This window comes from Myotis daubentonii, chromosome 1 (assembly GCF_963259705.1).
Source record: "Myotis daubentonii chromosome 1, mMyoDau2.1, whole genome shotgun sequence".
Lineage (NCBI taxonomy): Eukaryota > Metazoa > Chordata > Mammalia > Chiroptera > Vespertilionidae > Myotis > Myotis daubentonii.
Window position 1 is genome coordinate 52,957,237 of NC_081840.1, and position 21,303 is coordinate 52,978,539.

Below are 21,303 nucleotides of genomic sequence, written 5' to 3' on the forward strand. Positions count from 1 at the left end.
AGTGCTAACTCCCAAATGAATCACTGTTTCATTTTTATCTACTTTAGAATCACTGATACACATGTGACAGACATTCAAGAAGAATCTCAGTGACATTTACAACTTGGTTATGACCACAAGAGTATCTATCCTCTGGTAACCACAACCATGTCCCGTCTGTCACAGCTACATGCAGCAGAAGCTAGATACAAAATAGAATGGGGGTGGGGGGTGGGGGGTGGGAAGGGCAATGGGGGGGGAAAGGGGGACATATGTCATACTTTAAACAATAAAGATTTATTTGCCGAAACCGGTTTGGCTCAGTGGATAGAGCGTCAGCCTGCGGACTGAGAGGTCCCAGGTTTGATTCCGGTCAAGGGCATGTACCTGGGTTGTGGGCACATCCCCGGTGGGGGATGTGCAAGAGGCAGCTGATCGATGTTTCTCTCTCATCGATGTTTCTAACTCTCTCTATCTCTCTCCCTTCCTCTCTGTGAAAAATCAATAAAATATATTTTAAAAAAAAATAAAAAATAAAAATAAACAATAAAGATTTATTTTTAAAAAAGAATGGCTTCTAGGTCATTCCTTGGAGTTTTCTTTTGTTGCTTAAGACTGAACACTCTTGAAGTGTTAAGTAACATACTGCTATCGCACACATATCTGAGGGTTTCTCTCTGGCACTCCCTCTCACTGCCATTCTTAGGCAAAAGGTCAAAAGAAGGTACAAAAAATTCACTGAGATATTGCTTATCATCATTAAACAATACCATTACTTGAGAAAAATACCAACAGAAATGTGGCCACATTGTTCACACTTCATCTGAATGCTAAAGGAATAATAACATATTGACTTTTATGCTCTCAGTTCTTATTCTTAAAGCACAACACAAAGAACTTCCTTCATTTATGACTAAAAATAAATATCACTTTAATTTTTTAAACTAATTCCTAAAGCACATATATACAAATAAATGTAAGTTTTAGGGTGTCATCAAATGACTGTACACACATGATGCATTAACTTAATTGATTAATGTAGTAGCAAAAAGGAATTCTATCTCTAAGTCTTCATTAATATGTGCTCAGAGAACACACCATTTCTTTTACTATCAACCTTGTAAAAATAATAGTAAATATTGTTCCTACCCATATGCACTCACGCAATGCAGGGCACAGCCAAGAATTACTACAAGATTATTTCCCAGTCTACTTAAAATCCCATAGAAATTTTTGAAATTTTATGGAATTATCATATTGCACTACATGGGAGTCTATGAACTTTTTTCATCATGTAAAAGCAAAATTTCAATTTGGACCCTCAATATTTCTTCATAAATAATAAACATATACTATTAAACAACATATAAAATTTTATAAGATATAATTTTGCTCATTTAAAATAAACATTAAATAGAAGTTTGAATATTTTTTCTTCCAACGTTCATCTTTGTCCATACAATTTTCTTGAAAAGCAACAGCCCAAGAAGAACAACAAAATAGTTCTTCATCCACAGATACAATCTGCTGATGGAGGAAGGACAAAGAAACCAAATTAATAAATGTTTGTTATAGTTTTAGATCTAATATATACCCAATCCTCACTTATAAGACCTGGCCACTGTTTAAGATTAATTTTGTTATTTCTTTCACATAGTAGTAGCAATGATACCCATCCAGGATATAACTTTTGGTGAACCAAGATGAATAGTTACAAAATAATTTACAAACATTTAAATAAGATCACACGTTCAAGAATACGTTAATGTGTAAACTAGCTGGATGTTATCTAGAATAGTGCTTTGCAAACTTCAATGTTCATATCAATTAACTAGAGATCTTGTTAAAATGCAGATTAAGAAGTATAAGGTCTTGCTCTGGCTGGGCTGTTCAGTTGGTTGGAGCATTGTCCCATGCATCAAAAAGGCTGCAGATTCAATTACCTGTCAGGGCACATACTTAGGTTGTGGGTTCCATCACTGGTTGGGGTGCCTATGGAAGGCATCTGATCTATGTTTCTCTCCCTCTCTCTCACTCTCTCTCTCAAATCAATAAAAACATATCCTCTGGTGAGGATAAAGAAAAAAAAGTATAAGGTCTTGAGTAGGGCATTTTTAATACACAGGTGATGTTGATACTACCAGTTCCCAGACCACATTTTTAGTAGCAAGAACCTGGACAATCAGAAATAATGATCTTTCATATAGAGAGAGGAGAAGCCCAAGTCTAGAAAGGTGATAGGTTACACTCCGCCTGCCACCCTGAACCATATTAAAACACCAGAAGTTTCTAGGTTAAGTATAAATTAGGAAGAAATACCATAGTTAACAAAAAAATCTAAAGCAATTAGAGTAACAAAATATTTTTATATATGTAGATATATACTCATCCATGTGCCCCAGCTTTAATGAGAAAAAGAATGCGTGTTAATTGACCCACCGTTTAAATAGCCAACTCTTTTTTTCCATGTTAAGTTTTATTAAGTTTCAAATAGAAAACATTCCAAAAAGAGAAAAGTTATATATAATGCCTATGTTCTATATTCAAATAAAGAAAACACTATCATTCTATTTCTTTTAAAGTCAGACATATCAAGACCAATTCTTTTCCAAAGAGAGCAGAATTAAGTCTGCTGGGTAAGTAAACTATTTGCCAAACAGCTTAAACAGCCAACTCTTTAAGTACCACATAGAGTTAGGCAATGAGAGCATAGATGCCCATAAGCAGAAAAGGCAAAAGAATATCATAACATAATGCAATATGGAGCTGACAGAACAGCATGGAATGAAGCAGAATAATGCAGTGACCAGTTAGATTATCAAAGGGCTGGAGAAAACAAAGGGAAGGCGACTGACCTGAGGAAGGAGTTGGAGTGAGGGGAAAGGAACAAAAACCAAGCAAGCAATGTTACAATGGAGCCTAAGTAGATCAGTCAGCTGACCTGATCAATGGATGCTATTTCAATTTTAGAATATAAAGGAATTAAACCAGTGAAATCATTAAATACAGAGCTGTTATGGTGCATATTTTAAATTGATAGAGCATGACTGTGCTAATAAAAGTAGTCAAACCTGACCTCCTGGGGCTCTTAATTAAGATCTTGAATTCTGTACAATGGTTTTACCATGAAAATAACCATTAATGAAAATGAGATTTTTATACATGAAAGATGATAAACACTACATTATGAAGGATAGGGCAATACTACCAGAACCATCTATCATAGTAGCTTTTTAGCCATAGTATGCTACTAACCACAAAAATATTTCCTAATACACCCTAAAAATTACTGTTCCTGTCTTACAATAAAAATGGACACCACTCAAAAGATTAATAACTTATAAAATCAGTTGATACATAGATCACAAAACGGTTCAATTTTAACTTTAAATCTGTCTAAATTAAAACTTAATTTGCAAATATTAAACACCTATGAATACACAGTACTTCATAAAAGCTTTGATATTATGAAATGTATTCTACATAATGCATTTCATACTTTGCTCTATGCTCATTTCCCGGTAGAAAATTTAGAAACGTCAATCCCTGCTACAATATGACAACAGATTTGAAGTAATCAATCAAAGCTGCTATCATTTTTAAACTAATTTAAACTGTACATAATCAATCAAATCTTTTGTTCTATCAAAACCAAACAAAAGCACCCTGGTCTTTTTACATAATAGTATTCTCCTCTGGTTTGTCTCCTCAAAAATACAAAAACTTTTTCCTTTGGTTAATTTTTTAAGTAACTCATTTAAAAACGTTATTCCACCCAAACAGTAAATAAGGTGTAATCACCAGAGAACCTTCCAAGTTGAGAACAGACTCATGGTTTTTTTAACCTATGTTGCGATTTCTTTATATGAAAACCACTGCCCATTTTAAAATATTCTTTCCAATTATTTTCAGTAGTTAAAAAGTGTGTGTGTGGTGGAAAAGGCTCTTTCAATAAAGATTCACATTCTCAGAAAATCTTTTCCTGACCCCAGTACAGGACCAAATTGGGTGAAATCATTCTGAGCTCCCACAGCAGCAAGTATTTCCATCATATCATTGCTCACACTTATTGAAATTACCTAATTATCCATTTAAATTATACCATAATTATCTGTTATAATTGCACAGTACAGTGTAGTGGATAAATGTGGAATTTTTGAAGCCAGACTGGCACATGTGAATCCCATCTTTACCATATACTAGCTATGTGACTTGGGACAACATTATCTTTCTTGCCTATTTCCTTAAATGTAAATTAGGGGTAATAATAATATCATCATTTCACAAGTTGTTATTAAGCATTAAATAAGGAAATATATGTAGTAATTGAAAAAGTGCCTGGCACATAGTAAATGCTAGCCATTATTAATATCATCTCAGTTACAGATTGCTATGTCTTACAAATTCTGAAGACAAGGACTGTGTCTGTTCTTTCATAAGAACATTCTCAGAACAATGGCTGGCACATACAGAGCAGGTGCTTAATAAATGATGGATGGGAGTTTTCAGCTGTTAAATCTTTAAAATGCTGAAAGGCTTTAGATATTATAAACATGCAATCAGTTTTTCCATAGAATACCCAATAACTAGCAGAAAGAAGGCTGATAAGTTACTAGCTTTTCTAACCAGGCTGAACAAGTAGCCACAAAATTTTCATATTCAAAAAACCTCAACTATTCAAATCCTATAGCTTCTAAGTAGTCAAATCCAGTAGAATCAGACATAAAGCATAAGCTACCAGAAATCTCTGGATGAGGCCTAAATATAAATGAGTGGTCACACCTCAAAGAGAAGTAAAATGGAATAAAAATAAAGAGAAGTAACATATGAAGTTTAAAAGAGAAAAAAGTCCTTATTACACTTCATTATTTACTCCTATGATAAATTACCAAAATAAATATTTAGATAAATAAGGTTACACTTTTTAACAAACCTGAAAGCCAAGTCTGTGTTTACTAGTATATCACTCCGTACTTTTTCACTAGTGACAAGCACATTAATGAGCATACAGTGTATGACTAATAAATATGTTAACTTAATAAATGAATGAATAATGTTCACTGTTAACGAATCAGGTCTACATCAGGAAAAGCTACCTAATATTCAATATGTTACGGTTCTGTTATCCTTTAAGAGGTCAGTTGCTAACACACAATCAATTTTCTTGACAGAGAAATGGATTGTTACCCAGCTCCATAAATTCCTAAACGACAAGAATGTTTTAATTCCTCTTTATGATCCCCAAAGAGATCAGCACAGAACTTATGCATGTAATTAAGTGCTTATGTTTTGTTTGTTTTTTTCAGGATGAATAGCTTTTCCAGGTAGCTTTTTACTTATGAATGCTAAGTAGTTTCATATAATTACAATAATTCCAGACTGAAGAGTAGGTCTTGAATTGTCATGGGTGGGAGGAAAGAATAAAAATCTTTTAGAGAGAGAAAGGATTCTCATAAAATATGATGGATATGTGAAATACTGCTTAGCATGAAATGCTTTTGAGAATGAGATCCCAGATGATCATTTTAAAAAGTTCACATGGGTTCAGTTCTAAGTTGAATTCAACCATGTTCACAAATATATATGTAACTGCTAATGCCATTGTTAGAAGCTATCAGAGTGCCTACTAAATAAATTAACTGATATAAACATGCCAGCACTGTATTAAGGCTTTAATGTATTATATTAGTTAATTTAAACTATATACAAATACTATATTTTCCTCATCTCACAGTTGAGGAAATTTTGTCTTAGAGAATTTAAATAACTTTCCCAAAGTCAGAGAGTAGTAAAGTGACTTAAACTTGGAATTGTGACAGCAGATGACTTAATGTTAGCCACTAATTTTTTGATCTCCAGCACCAAGAAATCTGTCAATAGAGTATACACTTAAATAGAGAATAATTTCCATTAAGCCAGCCATTTTCAATGTCTCAGAACCCCTTTGGTCTCAGGGCTTCTTGTATAAAAAATATTTTGTCTTGCCCTAGCCAGTTTGGCTCAGTGGGTAGACAGCTGGCCCACAGACTGAAGGGTCATGGGTTTGATTCTTGTCAAGGGCACATAATTCAGTTGCAGGCTCAATCCCCGGCCCTGATTGGGGCACATGCAGGCAGCAATCAATTCATGAGTCAATTTCACATTTATGTTTCTCTGTCTCTCCCCCTCCCTTCCACTCTCTCTAAAAATCAATGGGAAAAATATCCTCAGGTGAGGATTAATAATCTCAAAAACCACTGAAAACCCAAAGAACTTTAAATTATGTGGGACATACCCATTGATATTTGCCATATTAGAAATTACACCTGAAAAAATTTAAAAACACAAGAACCGTCAGAGCAAAGGCATCATCACTTACCATGAAGCTCATAGTATACTCAGGAAAGAAAGATTGAAATGGCAAACAGCTTCTTAGTAGTATATTGAAAAAATAGTTTTAACCTTGCAAAAAGAGTTAAAAGGGTCTGAGGACATCCCATGAGGGCTCCTGGACTTGGGGGGGGGGGGGCGGGACGGGCGTGCAGGCTGGGCTGAGGGACCCCTCTCTCCCCCGTGCACGAATTTCATGCACCAGGCATCTAGTAATAATAATAATAAAAGCATAATATACTAATTAGACCAGACGACCTTCCAGACGAAGCCGGGGCTACGAGGGAAGCCCGGGTAACCAGTGCCTGCCGTCAGCCGGAGGAAAGCCCAGGTCCCAGGTGCCAGAGGGAAGCCAATGCCAGCAGCCGGGGGAAGGAAGGCCTACTCTTTTTATTTTTTTTAATATATTTTATTGATTTTTTACAGAGAGGAGGGAAGAGGGATAGAGAGTTAGAAACATCGATGAGAGAGAAACATCGATCAGCTGCCTCTTGCACGCCCCCTACTGGGGATGTGCCCGCAACCAAGGTACATGCCCTTGACCGGAATCGAACCTGGGACCCTTGAGTCCGCAGGCCGATGCTCTATCCGCTGAGCCAAACCGGTTAGGGTGGAAGGCCTACTCTTGCACGAATTTCGTGCATACGGCCTCTAGTCCTATATAGTAAAAGCCTACTATGTTAAGTGTCCGGTCATCCGTTCAACCAATTAAAGTGTAATGTGCTAATGATATGCTAAGGCTGCTCAAGCGCTCGCTATGATGTTCACTGACCAGCAGGGGGCAGACAGTCAACCGGTCGACCAGTTGCTATTACGTGCACTGACCACCAGGGGGCAGACAGTTGACCGGTCACTATGGCGTGCACTGACCACCAAGGGGCAGACAGTCAACCTGTCAATCAGTAACTATGATGTGCACTGACACCCAGGGGGCAGACAATCCAACCGGTAGGTTAGCTTGCTTGCTGGGGTCCAGCCAATTGGGACTGGGCAAGATGGACCAGACACACCATAGAGTCCTCCCACAGTCCCTCCCTTGCTGGCCAACCTCCCACATCCTTACCCGGTCCTGATCATGCACCGGTGGGGTCCCTTGGCCTGACCAGCACCCTCTCACAACCTGGGACCCCTCAGGGAATTTTGGAGAACTGGTTTCAGCCTGATCCTGTAGGCCAGGTTGAGGGACCCTACTGGTGCATGAATTCATGCACCGGGCCTCTAGTAGTACTAAAAATGCCTATTAGAAAAGATGAAAGGTCTCAAATCAATTACCTCAATCTCGAACTTAAGAAATTAGAAAGCAAAGAGCAAATTAAACTCAAAGTAAAGGTAAAAGTAGAAGTCAAACATATTGAAAAAAACAAAAGGCAAATGAAACCAAAAATTAGTTCTTTGAGAATATCAATAAAATAGATAAGCTTCCAGCCATACTGATCAGGAAAAAGAAAGGAAAACAATTCATCAATATCTGGAATGAGGTTGGTATTGTAACTATGGATCCTACAAACATTGTGCCAGGTAGATTCTAAAATGGCCCAAGGGTCTCCGTCTTTTGGTATTTATACCCTTATATAAACCATTCCTCTTCAGTGTGAGCTGACCTAATGACTTGCTCCTAATCAATAGAACATGGCAAAAGTGATGGATGTCATGTCTATGATTAGACTCCACAATATTGTGTCTTCTATCTTGCTAGCAAACCCTCTCCCTTGCTGGCTTTAATGAAGTTGCTGTGATGAAAAGACCAAATTGGCAAAATACTGAGGACACCTTCCAGACAATAATCAACAGGGAACTGTGGTGCTCAGTTCAAAAACTAAAGGAAAATGAATCCTGCCATAAGCCAAATGAGCTTGGAAGCAGATGCTTCACAAATCAGTCTTTCAAATGGGACTCCAGTTCTGGCCCATTACCCAATTCTGTTATACAATTCTGTATAATAAATATACAGATACCCATTATAGTTTTATTCAAGACATGAACAACCAGAAATGAAATAAAAAAACAATCATAAGAACATTAAAAATAATTGTTATAAACTGAATATAAGTTGTGCAAGATGTGTTCAATGAAAAATGTAAAACATTACTAAGAGAAATTAAAGAAGCTTAAATAGAAGGATATACCATATTCATGGATAAGGCTCCCCATTGTTAAAATGAGTTCCCCTTAAACTGATCTATAGATTCAATGTAATCCCAAACAAAATCCAGAACATTTTATAGAAACTGATAGGCTGGTTTAAAATATTTCAATTTATATGCAAAGCACCTAGAATACGCAAAAAAAAATTTAAAACCAAATAACAGATTGGAAGAGATACACTATCTCACATCAAGGTTTATTTTAAACTAGTGGCCTGGTGCACGAATTTGTACACATTGAAAGGAAATTAATTAGAAGAAATATTTCAATATCGTTATTCGCCCTTACTCTATAATAGAAGTGTCAACCAAACTCACAATCGACAATGATAGAGCGAAACACACGTGTGCGATTGGCGCCAGCGAGAGCTTTATATGTATCATGCGTGCACAACTCAACTTAGGCTTTTATGTACATAGAATTAACTTGCTTAATTAGACCTGCTTTCTGGTTTAGCTAAACCTTTTCCAGCCCAATGAAGCACCCCAACCTCTCTTTCAGTTAAGTGTCAGCAATACAGCAATAAATATCAACATGAAGCACATTATTATTGTAGATCACACAGGGAGAACAAAGGGTAAAATATTTAACTGCATCAGTGTTTGACTATATTCTGCGCAGTGAGAAAACCTGAAGTCATTTTCAAGGTCCACCATTTCTTACTTCTTTTCAGTCGGGTCAAGTTTCTCAGCTTTCTAAATCTCCGTTTTCTGGCTAATGAAAAGAAAATAGGATTCCACTGAGTCTCCTATCTACCTACACCAGGACTTCTGTGAGGATCAAATGAGATGAGGCACGGGAAAATGCTTCACAGACATTTGGTTAGAGTATGAAATATTTGCACCTGGCTATAAAGCAGTGGTTCTCAACCTTCCTAATGCCGCAACCCTTTAATACAGTTCCTCATGTTGTGGTAACCCCCAACCATAAAATTATTTTCGTTGCTACTTCATAACTGTAATTTTACTACTGTTATGAATCGTAATGTAAATATCTGATATGCAGGATGTATTTTCATTGTTACAAATTGAACATAATTAAAGCATAGTGAGTAATCACAAAAACAATATGTAATTATATATGTGTTTTTTGATGGTCTTAGGCGACGCCTGTGAAAGGGTCGTTCCACCCCCAAAGGGGTCGTGACCCACAGGTTGAGAACCACTGCTATAAAGCAACTCATGCTCCTGGGCTGAAGAAACTGCAAGGAGGCTAGTCGTGGCAAGGGAGAGGAAGCAGGGCGTTGCTAGGCGATGTCATTACCTGGCACCCACAGCCACCGTTTTCAGGCTGGGCTGGTCTGTGAGCCCCATTTTGCACCATGGGGTCTCAGCAGCATGGGCTGTGATTAGGTGGGCTGTCGCTCCAGGGTAGTGACGGGGCCTGTGTCCCACTTGGGGAAGCCAAGTGTTGCTTTGTGGGCACCAGGTCCACAGTGCTAGTGCACATCACGGCAGCTCCTGCATTGAGCGTCTGCCCCTGGTGGTCAGTGCACATCATAATGACCGGTCAGACAGTCGAACACTTAGCATATTAGCCTTTTATATATATAGATGTACAGTAATCCAGTATGGTCTTGGTGTGATGATTAAAAAACCCACAATGGAACAGAATAGAGTAAAAAATGGATCTTTTCATATATGTTAATTGATTTTCAGAGGTAACTAGGGAATTCAATGGGGGGAAAAAATCTCTTAAACAACGGATACCAATAAAACAGGAGCCTTACTTCACACCTTATTAAAAAAAGAACTGCAATGGATCACAGATCTAAATAAACAGTTAAATGTATAAGTTGTTTAATTTACTATGCCTTGAGATTGCTATGTTACTAGCAGTCAAACTTATTTCAAAAGAGATACAGAAGGATTCCCTGGATGGGAAAATATGTGAGAAGTATGTTGCATTCCGTTCTTAAAGGTTTATAATTTACAGTAATATTAAAAAACAAAAATCTAACACCAATAAAAACATTTAATTTTGTTTAATACATAAATATGGTGGACCATGGAACTGTGTATTTACAAATTGTTTATTAATATCCTATTAAACAGTTTGAGACACTGTAATCTTGTTCAAATTTTTTACATGTTAGGAACTATCTCCAGAATAAGTAACTAATTTGACCGACTTTGCTTGTCTAATGGAAGAAGTTCACTTGTCTCCAGGCTTAAGTCCTCTGTTTTTTGTATTACAAAACAGATAATCATTTTCACTTGGTATGCCTTTGAGGTTTCATAATCAAGAACTGCTTCTATTTCTATGCTTCTACTCTCCCAGGGCCATCATTATTAGAACTTTTATCATTCTATAGTATAATAATCTGTTTTTCCCATAAGAAAGACCACTACTTTTGCCCAGGGTATGTGAGCTAATCATTTTTGTTTTGCCCAACTAATTCCAGAGAGAGAAAATAGTGGAATCTCAATAAATGCTTCATGAATGAAAGAAGTGGAAGAAAAAATGTGAGATCCCACAAACTAGAGTATAGAAGTTCAAAAGAAGACTATAAGATTTAACAAAGGAAGATACTGAGGAAAAGTGATCTAAAGATGTAAGGTAGGGTTAGTGGCAAATCAAGTACAGTATTCTCAGAGTACAATCTCAGAAAAGTATGAACTCAATGAGATGTAATGTTATCATCAATGCAGAGAAGATATTTGGTTCAGGATAGCTGATACTTTATTGTTTAATCACTAAATAATTTCCTAAACACCAAGAATACGTTCTGCTTCATGCAAAATGTAGCATATTGATTACAATATAAAACCACATCCAAATAATTACTTCATTTGATAACACAAAAGATTAAACATTAGTTCAATAAATTAAAGGAAAACCTTGCAAGCTTATTTTCAGAAAATGTTAGAATAAATGACTACAAAAATATATCACAAAAGGAAATAAAATTAATTGATTATGCTATGTTTGACGATATAATCAATCTCATTTAGGTCTCTTAACTACACTATGATGTAGATAACCTTTAAAAAATTTTTGAGAAACTAAAGCCTCTTCTTTTTGAATTTACATTCCTATGAATCTGGGCTACATACTTTTTCCCACAATAATCTCCAAATCCCAAAATCTGTGAGAAGGTAAACTTTTCCAACAGTATCAATTTTGTAAACTAGAATAGGTCCCTCATTTTGTTCAGGACATATTCCAGCTTCCTCCCTAAGGAGCATCCAAGATTATAAAACTCCTAACATGGTTTTGCATCAGAAGGGATCTGTATACTTTTCATGAAACTGGATGTAAAAAGAGGAACACTTATACACTACTTAATAAACCCCAGATATTACACTACATATTTTATAAAACTTCCTCTATTTAATTCTTATACATATTTATGAGAGCAATCTCTTTGTAGATGAGAAAACTGAGGATCAAATTAAGTATTTTATCTTTTCCAAGGTCAAGTATAGTGGTAAAACCAAGAAGCAAACTTACCTGGTTTATTCCATGGCTTTACTTTTTTTTTTTTTTAACATATAAAAGTGAATATTTTTATAAGAAATAAAGATAGCCCCATCGTGTTACAACTCTAGAGTATCTATCTTTAAAGTCCTTGATAAGTAGAAATAACAACTGTTTGGTGTCTCTTTTATACTTCAGCAAATGTAATATGATAGAAAGAAACCGTAATTTAGAGTCCTATTAGTCTTAGATATTTAATATCTGGTACGTTTTCTATATTCTCTGAGCCGAAATTTCCTTGACTTATAAAATGTACAGGATTTTTCCTAGAAAAAACAAAGGCTAGTAAAATCTTGGATATTTCTCACAGCAATATTTATTTTATACATCTCCTCAGGCAAGGGAAACAAAAATAAACAAATGGGACTACATTAAACTCAAAAGTTTCTGCACAGCAAAAGAAACTATCAACAAAATGAAAAGACAACCTACTGAATGGGAGAACATATTCACCAATACATCTGATAAGAGGCTAATATCCAAAATTTATAAAGAGCTTATAAAACTCAACACCAAAAACAAACAATCCAATTTAAAAATGGGCAAAAGACCTAAACAGACACTTCTCCAAAGAGGACATACAGATTTCCAATATACATATGAAAAAAAATTAAAAATGGAACTGCCCTATAACCCAGGAATTTCACTTCTGGGAATTTATCTGAAGAAACCCGAAATACTAGCTCGAAAGAATGTATGTACCCCTATGTTCATTGCAGCATTATTTAGAATAGCCAAGATTTGGAAGCAACCCGTGTCCATTAGTAGAAGAGTATATAAAATAGCTATGGTACATTTACACAACAGAATACTACTCAGCTGCAAACAGGAAGAAAATTTCACCCTTTGTTACTACATGGATGGACCTGTTATGCTAAGTGAAATAAGCCAGTCAGAGAACGAAAAGTACATGATTTCATTCATATGCAGAACCTAATGAACTGAACAAATAAGCAAAATAGGGACAGACTCATAGATAGAGTAGGTAGACAACTCTGGTGGGGGGTATTGTGGTAGGGGTAGGTTTGCAAAAAAAGAAATAAAAGAGAAAGAACTCATGGACAGGGATAACCGTGTGGTGACTACAGAAGGGGTAGGGGAGTGGGTAGAAGTGGAAGAGGGTATATGTGGGATAAATGGTGATAGAAAAATAAAATAAAATAAAGGGGGGAAATGTATAGGATTTTTAAAATGACTTCTTGGTGAGCTGGTATGAAACTTAGAATAGGCATCACATGAAAGGTCTTAAACTATATTGTGACAAATGCTGGTTATGATTATTGTTATTAATAAAAATAGGCTAAGCAGGCCTAAAAATGTATTCAGCCAGACTCTATCCTAAATTATTTCCTAAGTTTATCAACACTAATAAAGGAGAAAAATGGTAATTGGCGTACGGATACCCTTTTCATTGGCTAATCAGGGCTATATGCAAATTAACTGCCAACTATGATTGGCAGTTAACTGCCAACTAAGATTGGCAGTTAACTGCCAACAAGATGGCGGTTAATTTCCATATGTAGGCACAATGCAAGGAGGCGAAAGGGAAAGCAGGAAGAAGCCCCCTGCCACTGACAGTGATCGGAAACCCAGGGGGGAACTAAGAGCTGGGGGGCAGGGCAAAGGCAGGGCAAATGACCCCCAGCCATGATCGGAGAATCAGGCGCCTTTGCCGCCCTGGCCAGTGATAGCAGGAAGTAGGGGTGGAGCCAGCAATGGGAGCTGGACACGGTCGAAGCTGGCAGTCCCAGGAGCTAGGGGTCCCTTGCCTGGGCCTAAAGCGGAGCCCACGATCGCGGGGCCGCTGCAGCTGCGGGTCCCCGCTGCCCGGGCCGGACGCCTCAGCCAGAGGCGTCCTGCAGGGGCAGGGGAAGAGCCCGCGCGATCGCGGCGCCCCCCGCTGCCACTGCAGGTCCCCGTTGCCCAGGCCGGATGCCTAGGCCAGAGGCATTAGGCCTGGGCAGGGGTGGAGCCTGCAACCGCGGGGAGCTGGGGGTCCCCTGCCCAGGCCTGACACCTCTGCCGGAGGCCTCAGGCCTGGTCAAGGGGCCGATCCGGTGATTGGTGATCCGAGGGTGATGAGGGTCAACTCCTCTGGCCGAGGCATCAGGCCTGGGCGGGGGGCGGAGCCGGGGATTGGGGGGATATGATGGTCCCCTTGCCCAGGCCTGAAGCCTGGGTCAGAGGCGTCAGGCTTGGGCGGGGGGTGGAACAAGCGATCAGAGGGAGATGGGGGTCCCCTGCCCAGGCATGATTCCTGGGCCAGAGGCCTCAGGCCTGGGCGGGGGCCAGAGCCACTGATCGGGGGGAGATGGGGGTCCCCTGTCCAAGCCTGACACCTCTGGTGGAGGCGTCAGGCCTGGGCAAGGGGCCGATCACGTGATCGGAGGGTGATGGGGGTCTACGCCTCTGGCTGAGGCATCAGGCGTGGGCAAGGGGCAGAGCCAGCAATCAGAGGGGTCTGGGGGTCCCCTGCCCAGGCCTGATGCCTGGGCCAGAGGTATCAGGCCTGGGCTGGGGGCAGAACCAGTGATGGGGGGAAATGAGGGTCCCCTGACCAGGCCTGACACCTCTGTCAGAGGCGTCAGGCCTGGGCAAGGGGCCGATCCTGCGATTGGAGGGTGATGGGGGTCAACGCCTGAGGGCTCCCAGTATGTGAGAGGGGGCAGGCTGGGCTGAGGGACACTCCCCCCCCACACACACACACACCCAGTGCACGAATTTCGTGCACCGGGCCCCTAGTAAGAAATAATTAAAAAGACATCAGAAACTAGGACCTCATCAATTACAAAAAGGGACACAAGAGAGATTTTAAAAGATTAATATGTTTTGACTTCTACTTGTTAACTTTAAAGACTAAACAATGAGAAGAAAAAAACAGAGACTTGCAAAGATCAATCCTGATAGACATGCTATTTCATAGACATACAAAGTGAAACTCACAGTGAGGTGAGAAAGGCTCTTTCCAGAAGATCTATATTAGAGCATCTCAACTGGCATTGTACCTAGAATGGCTAGACTGAAAAAAGAGGTTTGACTGGCTTAAAATGGAACCATCAACAATCTGATAGGTATGTGATTTGAAGAAGTGTATATCATTTTTAACCCAATTATTTTGTTACCCAAGAACATTAAGATTACAATATATAGTCAGGTGCCGTTTTGAATGCAACCAATCTTAACAAACATTTCTCTCATGGGTTTATTTAACCCTAACTTTAAAATACTCCCTTTTCTTACCCATAGTTTCCTTCACATTCAGAACATTCAGAAGGAGCAGTTATATAACAAAACAGAGATTAATGGGAACATAGATGCAATATATAGAAAACACTTACTTTAATTCTCTGTCCCTCCTGTCTTGCTTTGCTATTTAACTGCTTCATCTTGTGTTTTGTACCTGAGATCAAGAGGCATAAAATACTATTTCAAAATCTGTATGTCCTTTCTAATTATTGCATTTGAACTCCATATTGTCCATTTGAACACCATTTTCTTCTTCAAAATAAAAAAGCAAACCATAAACAATTTAGAGAAAGGAAATATCTACTCTGAAGGAGAGTGAACACTAAACTTTAGTACCCATCAATGCTAATGGGGGTCAGTAAGTAAAAATTATTTTATTTAATTTTTATTAACACAGCTAGATTTTCCCATTTATAAGGAAAGCCATCAAAATCAGATAATCTAGTAGTTGTATAACACAACCACAGCTAACTTGTCAAAGCCTAAATAAAAAAAATGAAGTTTAGTTCGGGAGTCATTACTCTGGAGACAGTAAGTGTAAATGATTTTTTATCTCCCCTAGTTACCAAGTGTGCCAGTTTTGTTTTGTTTTTTCCCTTTGTGAAATCTCTCTTCTTTCCATTACTTTGTGATCTTGATCCTACCATCCTAATCCAAATTTTATCTCATCACAAGTGGGCCTGTGTAGTAACATCTTACCAGATCATCTTATTTATTGTCACCCTTTTACACTGGTTCCATCCTTCATACCTCAACATATTGATCTTTATAGAGCACTTTGTGTCATGACCTGTATAAAAGTCTAATTTTAACTGGCTCTCTTCTTCCCAAAGATAGACTGCATTTCTTCTACAGAAAGGTTATCTGCCTAACAACACTGTTTACCTACAAAGCAAGATGATTTACTATTTACTGAATTTCGTGATTTGAAAGCATTTGTACTTGTGGTTCCATCATTCCACATTTCCAGAAAGTTATCTTCATTTCAACTTTATTCATACAAATGCTATCTGTCCTATAATATACTATTCAAATACTTCCTCTTCTATTACCATCCAAAGTAATCTCTCCCTCTCCTGTAATCCCATGTTTACCAATGAGATTAATTTGCTAATTAATTATTTGCTGCCTTAAAAGAGTTAAAGTTTGATAACTGATTTAATTCTTTAAGCAAATATGACTTGTATTTCTAACCATATATATGGTATTTTTACCATATCCTGTCCCATGTCCTCTTTTGGGATATCAATTACAGATCCTCTTCTCTTTCACCTTTCTCCTCTCTCTTCTAAGCAAATATGACTTGTATTTCTAACTCTCATATTTCCTGAACTCTAAAATATATATTTACTCATGTTTTACATTTAAGAAATTGAGTGATTTAAAAATATCAGCAAACTGAAACTCAGGACCACAGTAAGTCACAAGCTACTTAAAAGCAGGCAGACAACCTTATTATCCTTATTTACAATGGTGGTTCCCACTGTGCTCTGCTGGAAGATGAAAACCACAGGTCCTCTCTACCCTTAGATATTCATTCTGAAGGCCTGGACCTTAAAATGTAAATGAACAACATGCCAGGTTCTCCCAAAATTCAAGCCAGTCCAACCCTTCCTGGGATCAAAATGACCTCTGTGTATTTTTATCACTAGCATGTGAGGGGAACTAAGGCTCTATTATCCCATCTCTAGCTCGCTATTTGTCAAACTATAGAGAGGCTGCTAGTCTAGCTCTTCCACATGAATGAAAAGATGCTAAATACCTGCTAAAAATGGACAGAGCACTGAGCAAAATTAAGTATTCCTTTAGCCACATCTGGTAGAAATGGTTCAGGAGTCCTAGAGAAATAATACTAAACTCAGCCAGATAAGGTATCCTTATGAATTCATTTTAATTTTCATAAAAGCTGAAAGCTGTATGTTTACTCTAGCTAAATTTTTTATTATTTTGGTTTTCCTTATCCCAAGTACCTGATCTATGTATGGCTTTCTGTATGAGTCTTAGGAGGCTAGAGCAACTCTTAAATCCTTGTACCCTCATATTTTCATTTTCTACCTGACCTAGTTTATCAAGCTGCCATCCATGTGTATTCCTGACAATTGGTCTGAAAAATGGTTGCTTTTTCAAATAAACCAAACCCTCATATCCCCTCACTGAGACAGAATAGTATGTATTAAAATGAAAGAACTCTAAATGTACCTACTGTTTATCCCTTAATAAAAAGTCCCTACAATTATTCTGTGCTGAGTCATATACAGCAGCTAAACCAAGTATTTTAAAGCCAACTCATCACCACATAACTACTTTTCCCCTCCTCCACTAAAAGGCCTAAGTATGGAACTTAGTTAGGTAGTTATTATTAGTAGCCAGCACCCTTCTATCAATGAAAAAAAGGGGGGGGTGAGTTTAAGGTAAAGAGAAAAACATGCCAGGTTCACAGAGCTACAAGTAGAAGTGCCAGAAATAGAACCCCAACAGCCTGACTTCAATATTCAGGCTCTTAAATTCTATGCTATTCTGCCTCCCAATACCCTATACTTGCTAAGCAAATTTATTTTTACCATATCCTGTCCCATGTCCTCTTTTGGGATATCAATTACAGATCCTCTTCTCTTTCACCTTTCTCCTCTCTCTTCTCTCATTCCTTTAGTGCAGCGGTTCTCAACCTTTGGGGGTTGAACGACCCTTTCACAGGGGTCGCCCAAATACATCCTGCATATCAGATATTTACATTATGATTCATAACAGTAGCAAAATTACAGTTATGAAGTAGCAACGAAAATAATTTTATGGTTGGGGGTCACCACAACATGAGGAACTGTATTAAAGGGTCGCGGCATTAGGAGGGTTGAGAACCACTGCTTTAGTGTATGGCAGAAAATTTAAGACAGTTTTTCAAGTTGGGAAAACCAAACAAATCTCATGGGTAGTTTGTATCAAAAGCACACATCACAAACTAGTAAAATCTCAAACTCATTAAGTCTTAGTTTCCTCATCTATGAAATAAAAGCATTGGATATAAGTAACTAACATGCCTTCTAATCTTGAAAACTCTATAATAACACAAAATAGAGGCGGAAGGAAGAGCAACATGGACATGACTGTTTCATTCTACAAACCATAATATAAAGATAAGGGGGGAGGAGGGAAACTGGTAGAAATTTAGCAATTAGAAAAAATAAGCACTCACACCTTATTCAACTGAATGTTACTTCTTTCCCAAAATAACTACCATAATAGATTACATATAACCTGAAAAATACTCATGATTAAAATGCCTACTCCTGATGCCTATAAATATAATTTCTACTAGTAGTGACCAACCAATGAACTTATCTACCTTTTAAAGTGAGAAATCAAAAATTCTACCTTAGGAAAGAGTGCTAACAAGAAGACTTCTCTCTCCTGTGAGCGCTATAATAACCCCTAGCACAGGGTGCAAACCCGAATGGTACTTCAGTACTTTGAGCTAGGCCTAAGTTGTGTAGCAGAGCTAGGAGGCAGGAAAACCAAGATGAGATGGCCCTTTAAGATTTCCATGAACTAAAATCAGACTATATTTCAGAAACAATTTATATTATAACTATTATAATATTATAATATAATATTATATTATATTATAACAATTTCTATTATAACTAACAATGAAATATTAGATATTTAAAGATAATAATGGTGTTAATAATATTAGTAGTAGCTTTCACTTACTGTATCAATAAAAGAAATACTTAATAGCTATTATTACATTTCATATTTACCAAAACCCGACAAGGTATTTGTAAAATTATCATAATTATAGACATGAGAATCCCGAGGCACAAGGAGGTTAAGTAACTTGTCCTAGGTCACAGAGTACAACTCTCCAGAGGCTGTAATCCTATATAATCCTATCTAATAAAAGACAAAAAGGGTAATTAACCATACCTCCGCTATGCTTCCCATTGGCTAATCAGGGCGATATGCAAATTAACTGCCAAAAAAGATAGTGGCCGCTGAAGCAAGCAGGAGACTTGCTTGCTCCAGTGATGGAGGAAGCCAAGGTTCCCTGCCTATCTCGGCCTGGCTCTGAGCTCCGAAAGCAACAATGTTTCAATTATAGAAGCTAAACAAACCCCAGATACCTGCTTTCAGCCGGCCATGGCCTCAGAGCTGAAGCCGGCTCTCAGCTCCAGTGACAGCAACGAAGTTCCAATTATAGAAGGTAAATAAATCCCAGAATAAAAAAAAAAAAAAAGGAAAAAAAGGAGAGGCTGGGAATTCCAGTCCTGGCCAGCCTGAAAACGGCCCTCAGCCCCTCACCCAGACTGGTCAGGCACCCCAGTGGGGACCTCCACCCTGAAGGGGGTGTGGCCAGCCTGTTAACAGCCATCAGCCCCTCACCCAGGCTGGCCAGGCACCCAAGCGGGACCCCCCACCCTGATCCGGGACACCCTTCAAGGCAAACCAGCCGGCCCCCACCCGTGAACCAGGCCTCTATCCTATATAGTAAAAGGGTAATATGCAAACTGACCCTAACAGCAGAAAGACTGGAATGACTGGTCACTATGACACACACTGACCACCAGGGGGCAGATGCTCAATGCAGGAGCTGCCCTCTGGTGGTCAGTGTGCTCCCACATGGGGGAGCTCTGCTCAGCCACAAGCCAGGCTGATGGCTGCCAGTACAGCGGTGGTGGTGGGAGCCTCTCCTGCCTCCTCAGCAGCGCTAAGGATGTCTGACTGCAGCTTAGGTCTGCTCCCCCTGGCAAGTGGACATACCCCGAGGGCTGCCTGGCTGCCAGAGGGATGTCTGACTGCCATCTTTGGCCCAATCCCCCGGGGAGCAGGCCTAAGCCAGCAGGTGTTCATCCCCCGTGGGGTCCCAGACTGCAAGAGGGCACAGGCCGGGCTGAGGGCCCCCCCCCCCCCACCGAGTGCACAAATTTTTGTGCACCGGGCCTCTAGTCCCATATAATAGAAGGGTAATATGCAAATAGACCAAACAGCAGAACTGAACAACCAATCAAAGCATAATATGCTAATGATATGCTAAGGCTGCTCAACAGCTTGCTATGACATGCAGTGACCATCAGGGGGCAAACAGTCAACTGGTCAACCAATCACTATAACGTGCACTGATCACCAGGGGGCAGATGCTCTGACCAGTATGTTAGCTTGCTGCTGGGGTCTGGCCAATCGGGACTAGCAAGATAGGCCGGACATGCCCTGGAGCCCTCCCAATTCCCTCCCAGTCCCTATCATGCACCTGTGGGGTCCCTCTGCCTGGCCTGAGCCCTCTCGCAATCTGGGACCCCTCAGGGGATGTCGGAGAGCTGGCTTCAGCCTGATCCTGCAGGCCACTCCCCTTGGAGGGCACCAGACATAGAGCTCATGGCTGGTGAGCACTGCTGCAGTAGCGAGAGCCTTCCCCTAAGTCTGATTGGGCGCAAGCCTGCAGCAGGCACAGTGGGGCTGGGATGAGCAGGAGTGGCAGGTAGGAGCTGCAGTTGGCGTTGGCCTGCGGGATTTGGCTCAATCACTGCAGGCCACCCAGAGGGACCCCACCCATGCACGAATTCATGCACCGGGCCTCCAGTATTAAATAAAATGCTTCATTAGGTTGTGTCACCAATCAGGTCAATAATTTGTAAGCACAGAATAAAGGCCTATTGTCATTAATATCACCACCATCCACTTTAAGCTTTACCATCTTAAGTCAACTTCGTTTTCTTTATCCCTTGATCTCCAAACACAATTTCATTTTATGCAGCAAAAAAGTATTGAGCACCCATTATATAAAAAGCATTATACTAGACAGACAAAACCATTTATATAAATGTTTTTGTCAGAAGAATTCTATATTCTAAAGAATGAGACAACTAAAGAGAAAGGAAATAAACTTCATTTATGTCCTTTACAGATCTAAAAAAAAGTAAATTAAGCAGCAATGAATCAGCAAATAATTCTGAGTCATTGCACATGGAATGCAGCACATTTGCAAATGTATTTATTGATTTAAATGTGTTTAATTGTTACATATACACCTAGTTGATTAATTCTGATATACATGATTAAAGCCAATACTTATAAAGCACTCAATATGTA

The 21,303-nt window shown here is 39.0% G+C and overlaps 1 protein-coding gene across 5 annotated transcripts in view; it reads right to left on the reverse strand.

Moving 5' to 3' along the window:
- Positions 1–21,303, reverse strand: part of TCF12 (transcription factor 12) — a 370,918-nt gene that overhangs the window by 202,753 nt on the left and 146,862 nt on the right. Inside the window, exon 3 of one of the 5 annotated variants that reach the window (XM_059700192.1) lies at positions 15,312–15,373. The exons of the other annotated variants lie outside the window; for them this stretch is intronic. Within the exon in view, the coding sequence (XP_059556175.1) occupies positions 15,312–15,359 (48 nt within the window). The 5' untranslated portion in view covers positions 15,360–15,373. The remainder of the gene's footprint in view (positions 1–15,311; positions 15,374–21,303) is intronic. 5 annotated transcript variants of the gene reach the window in all.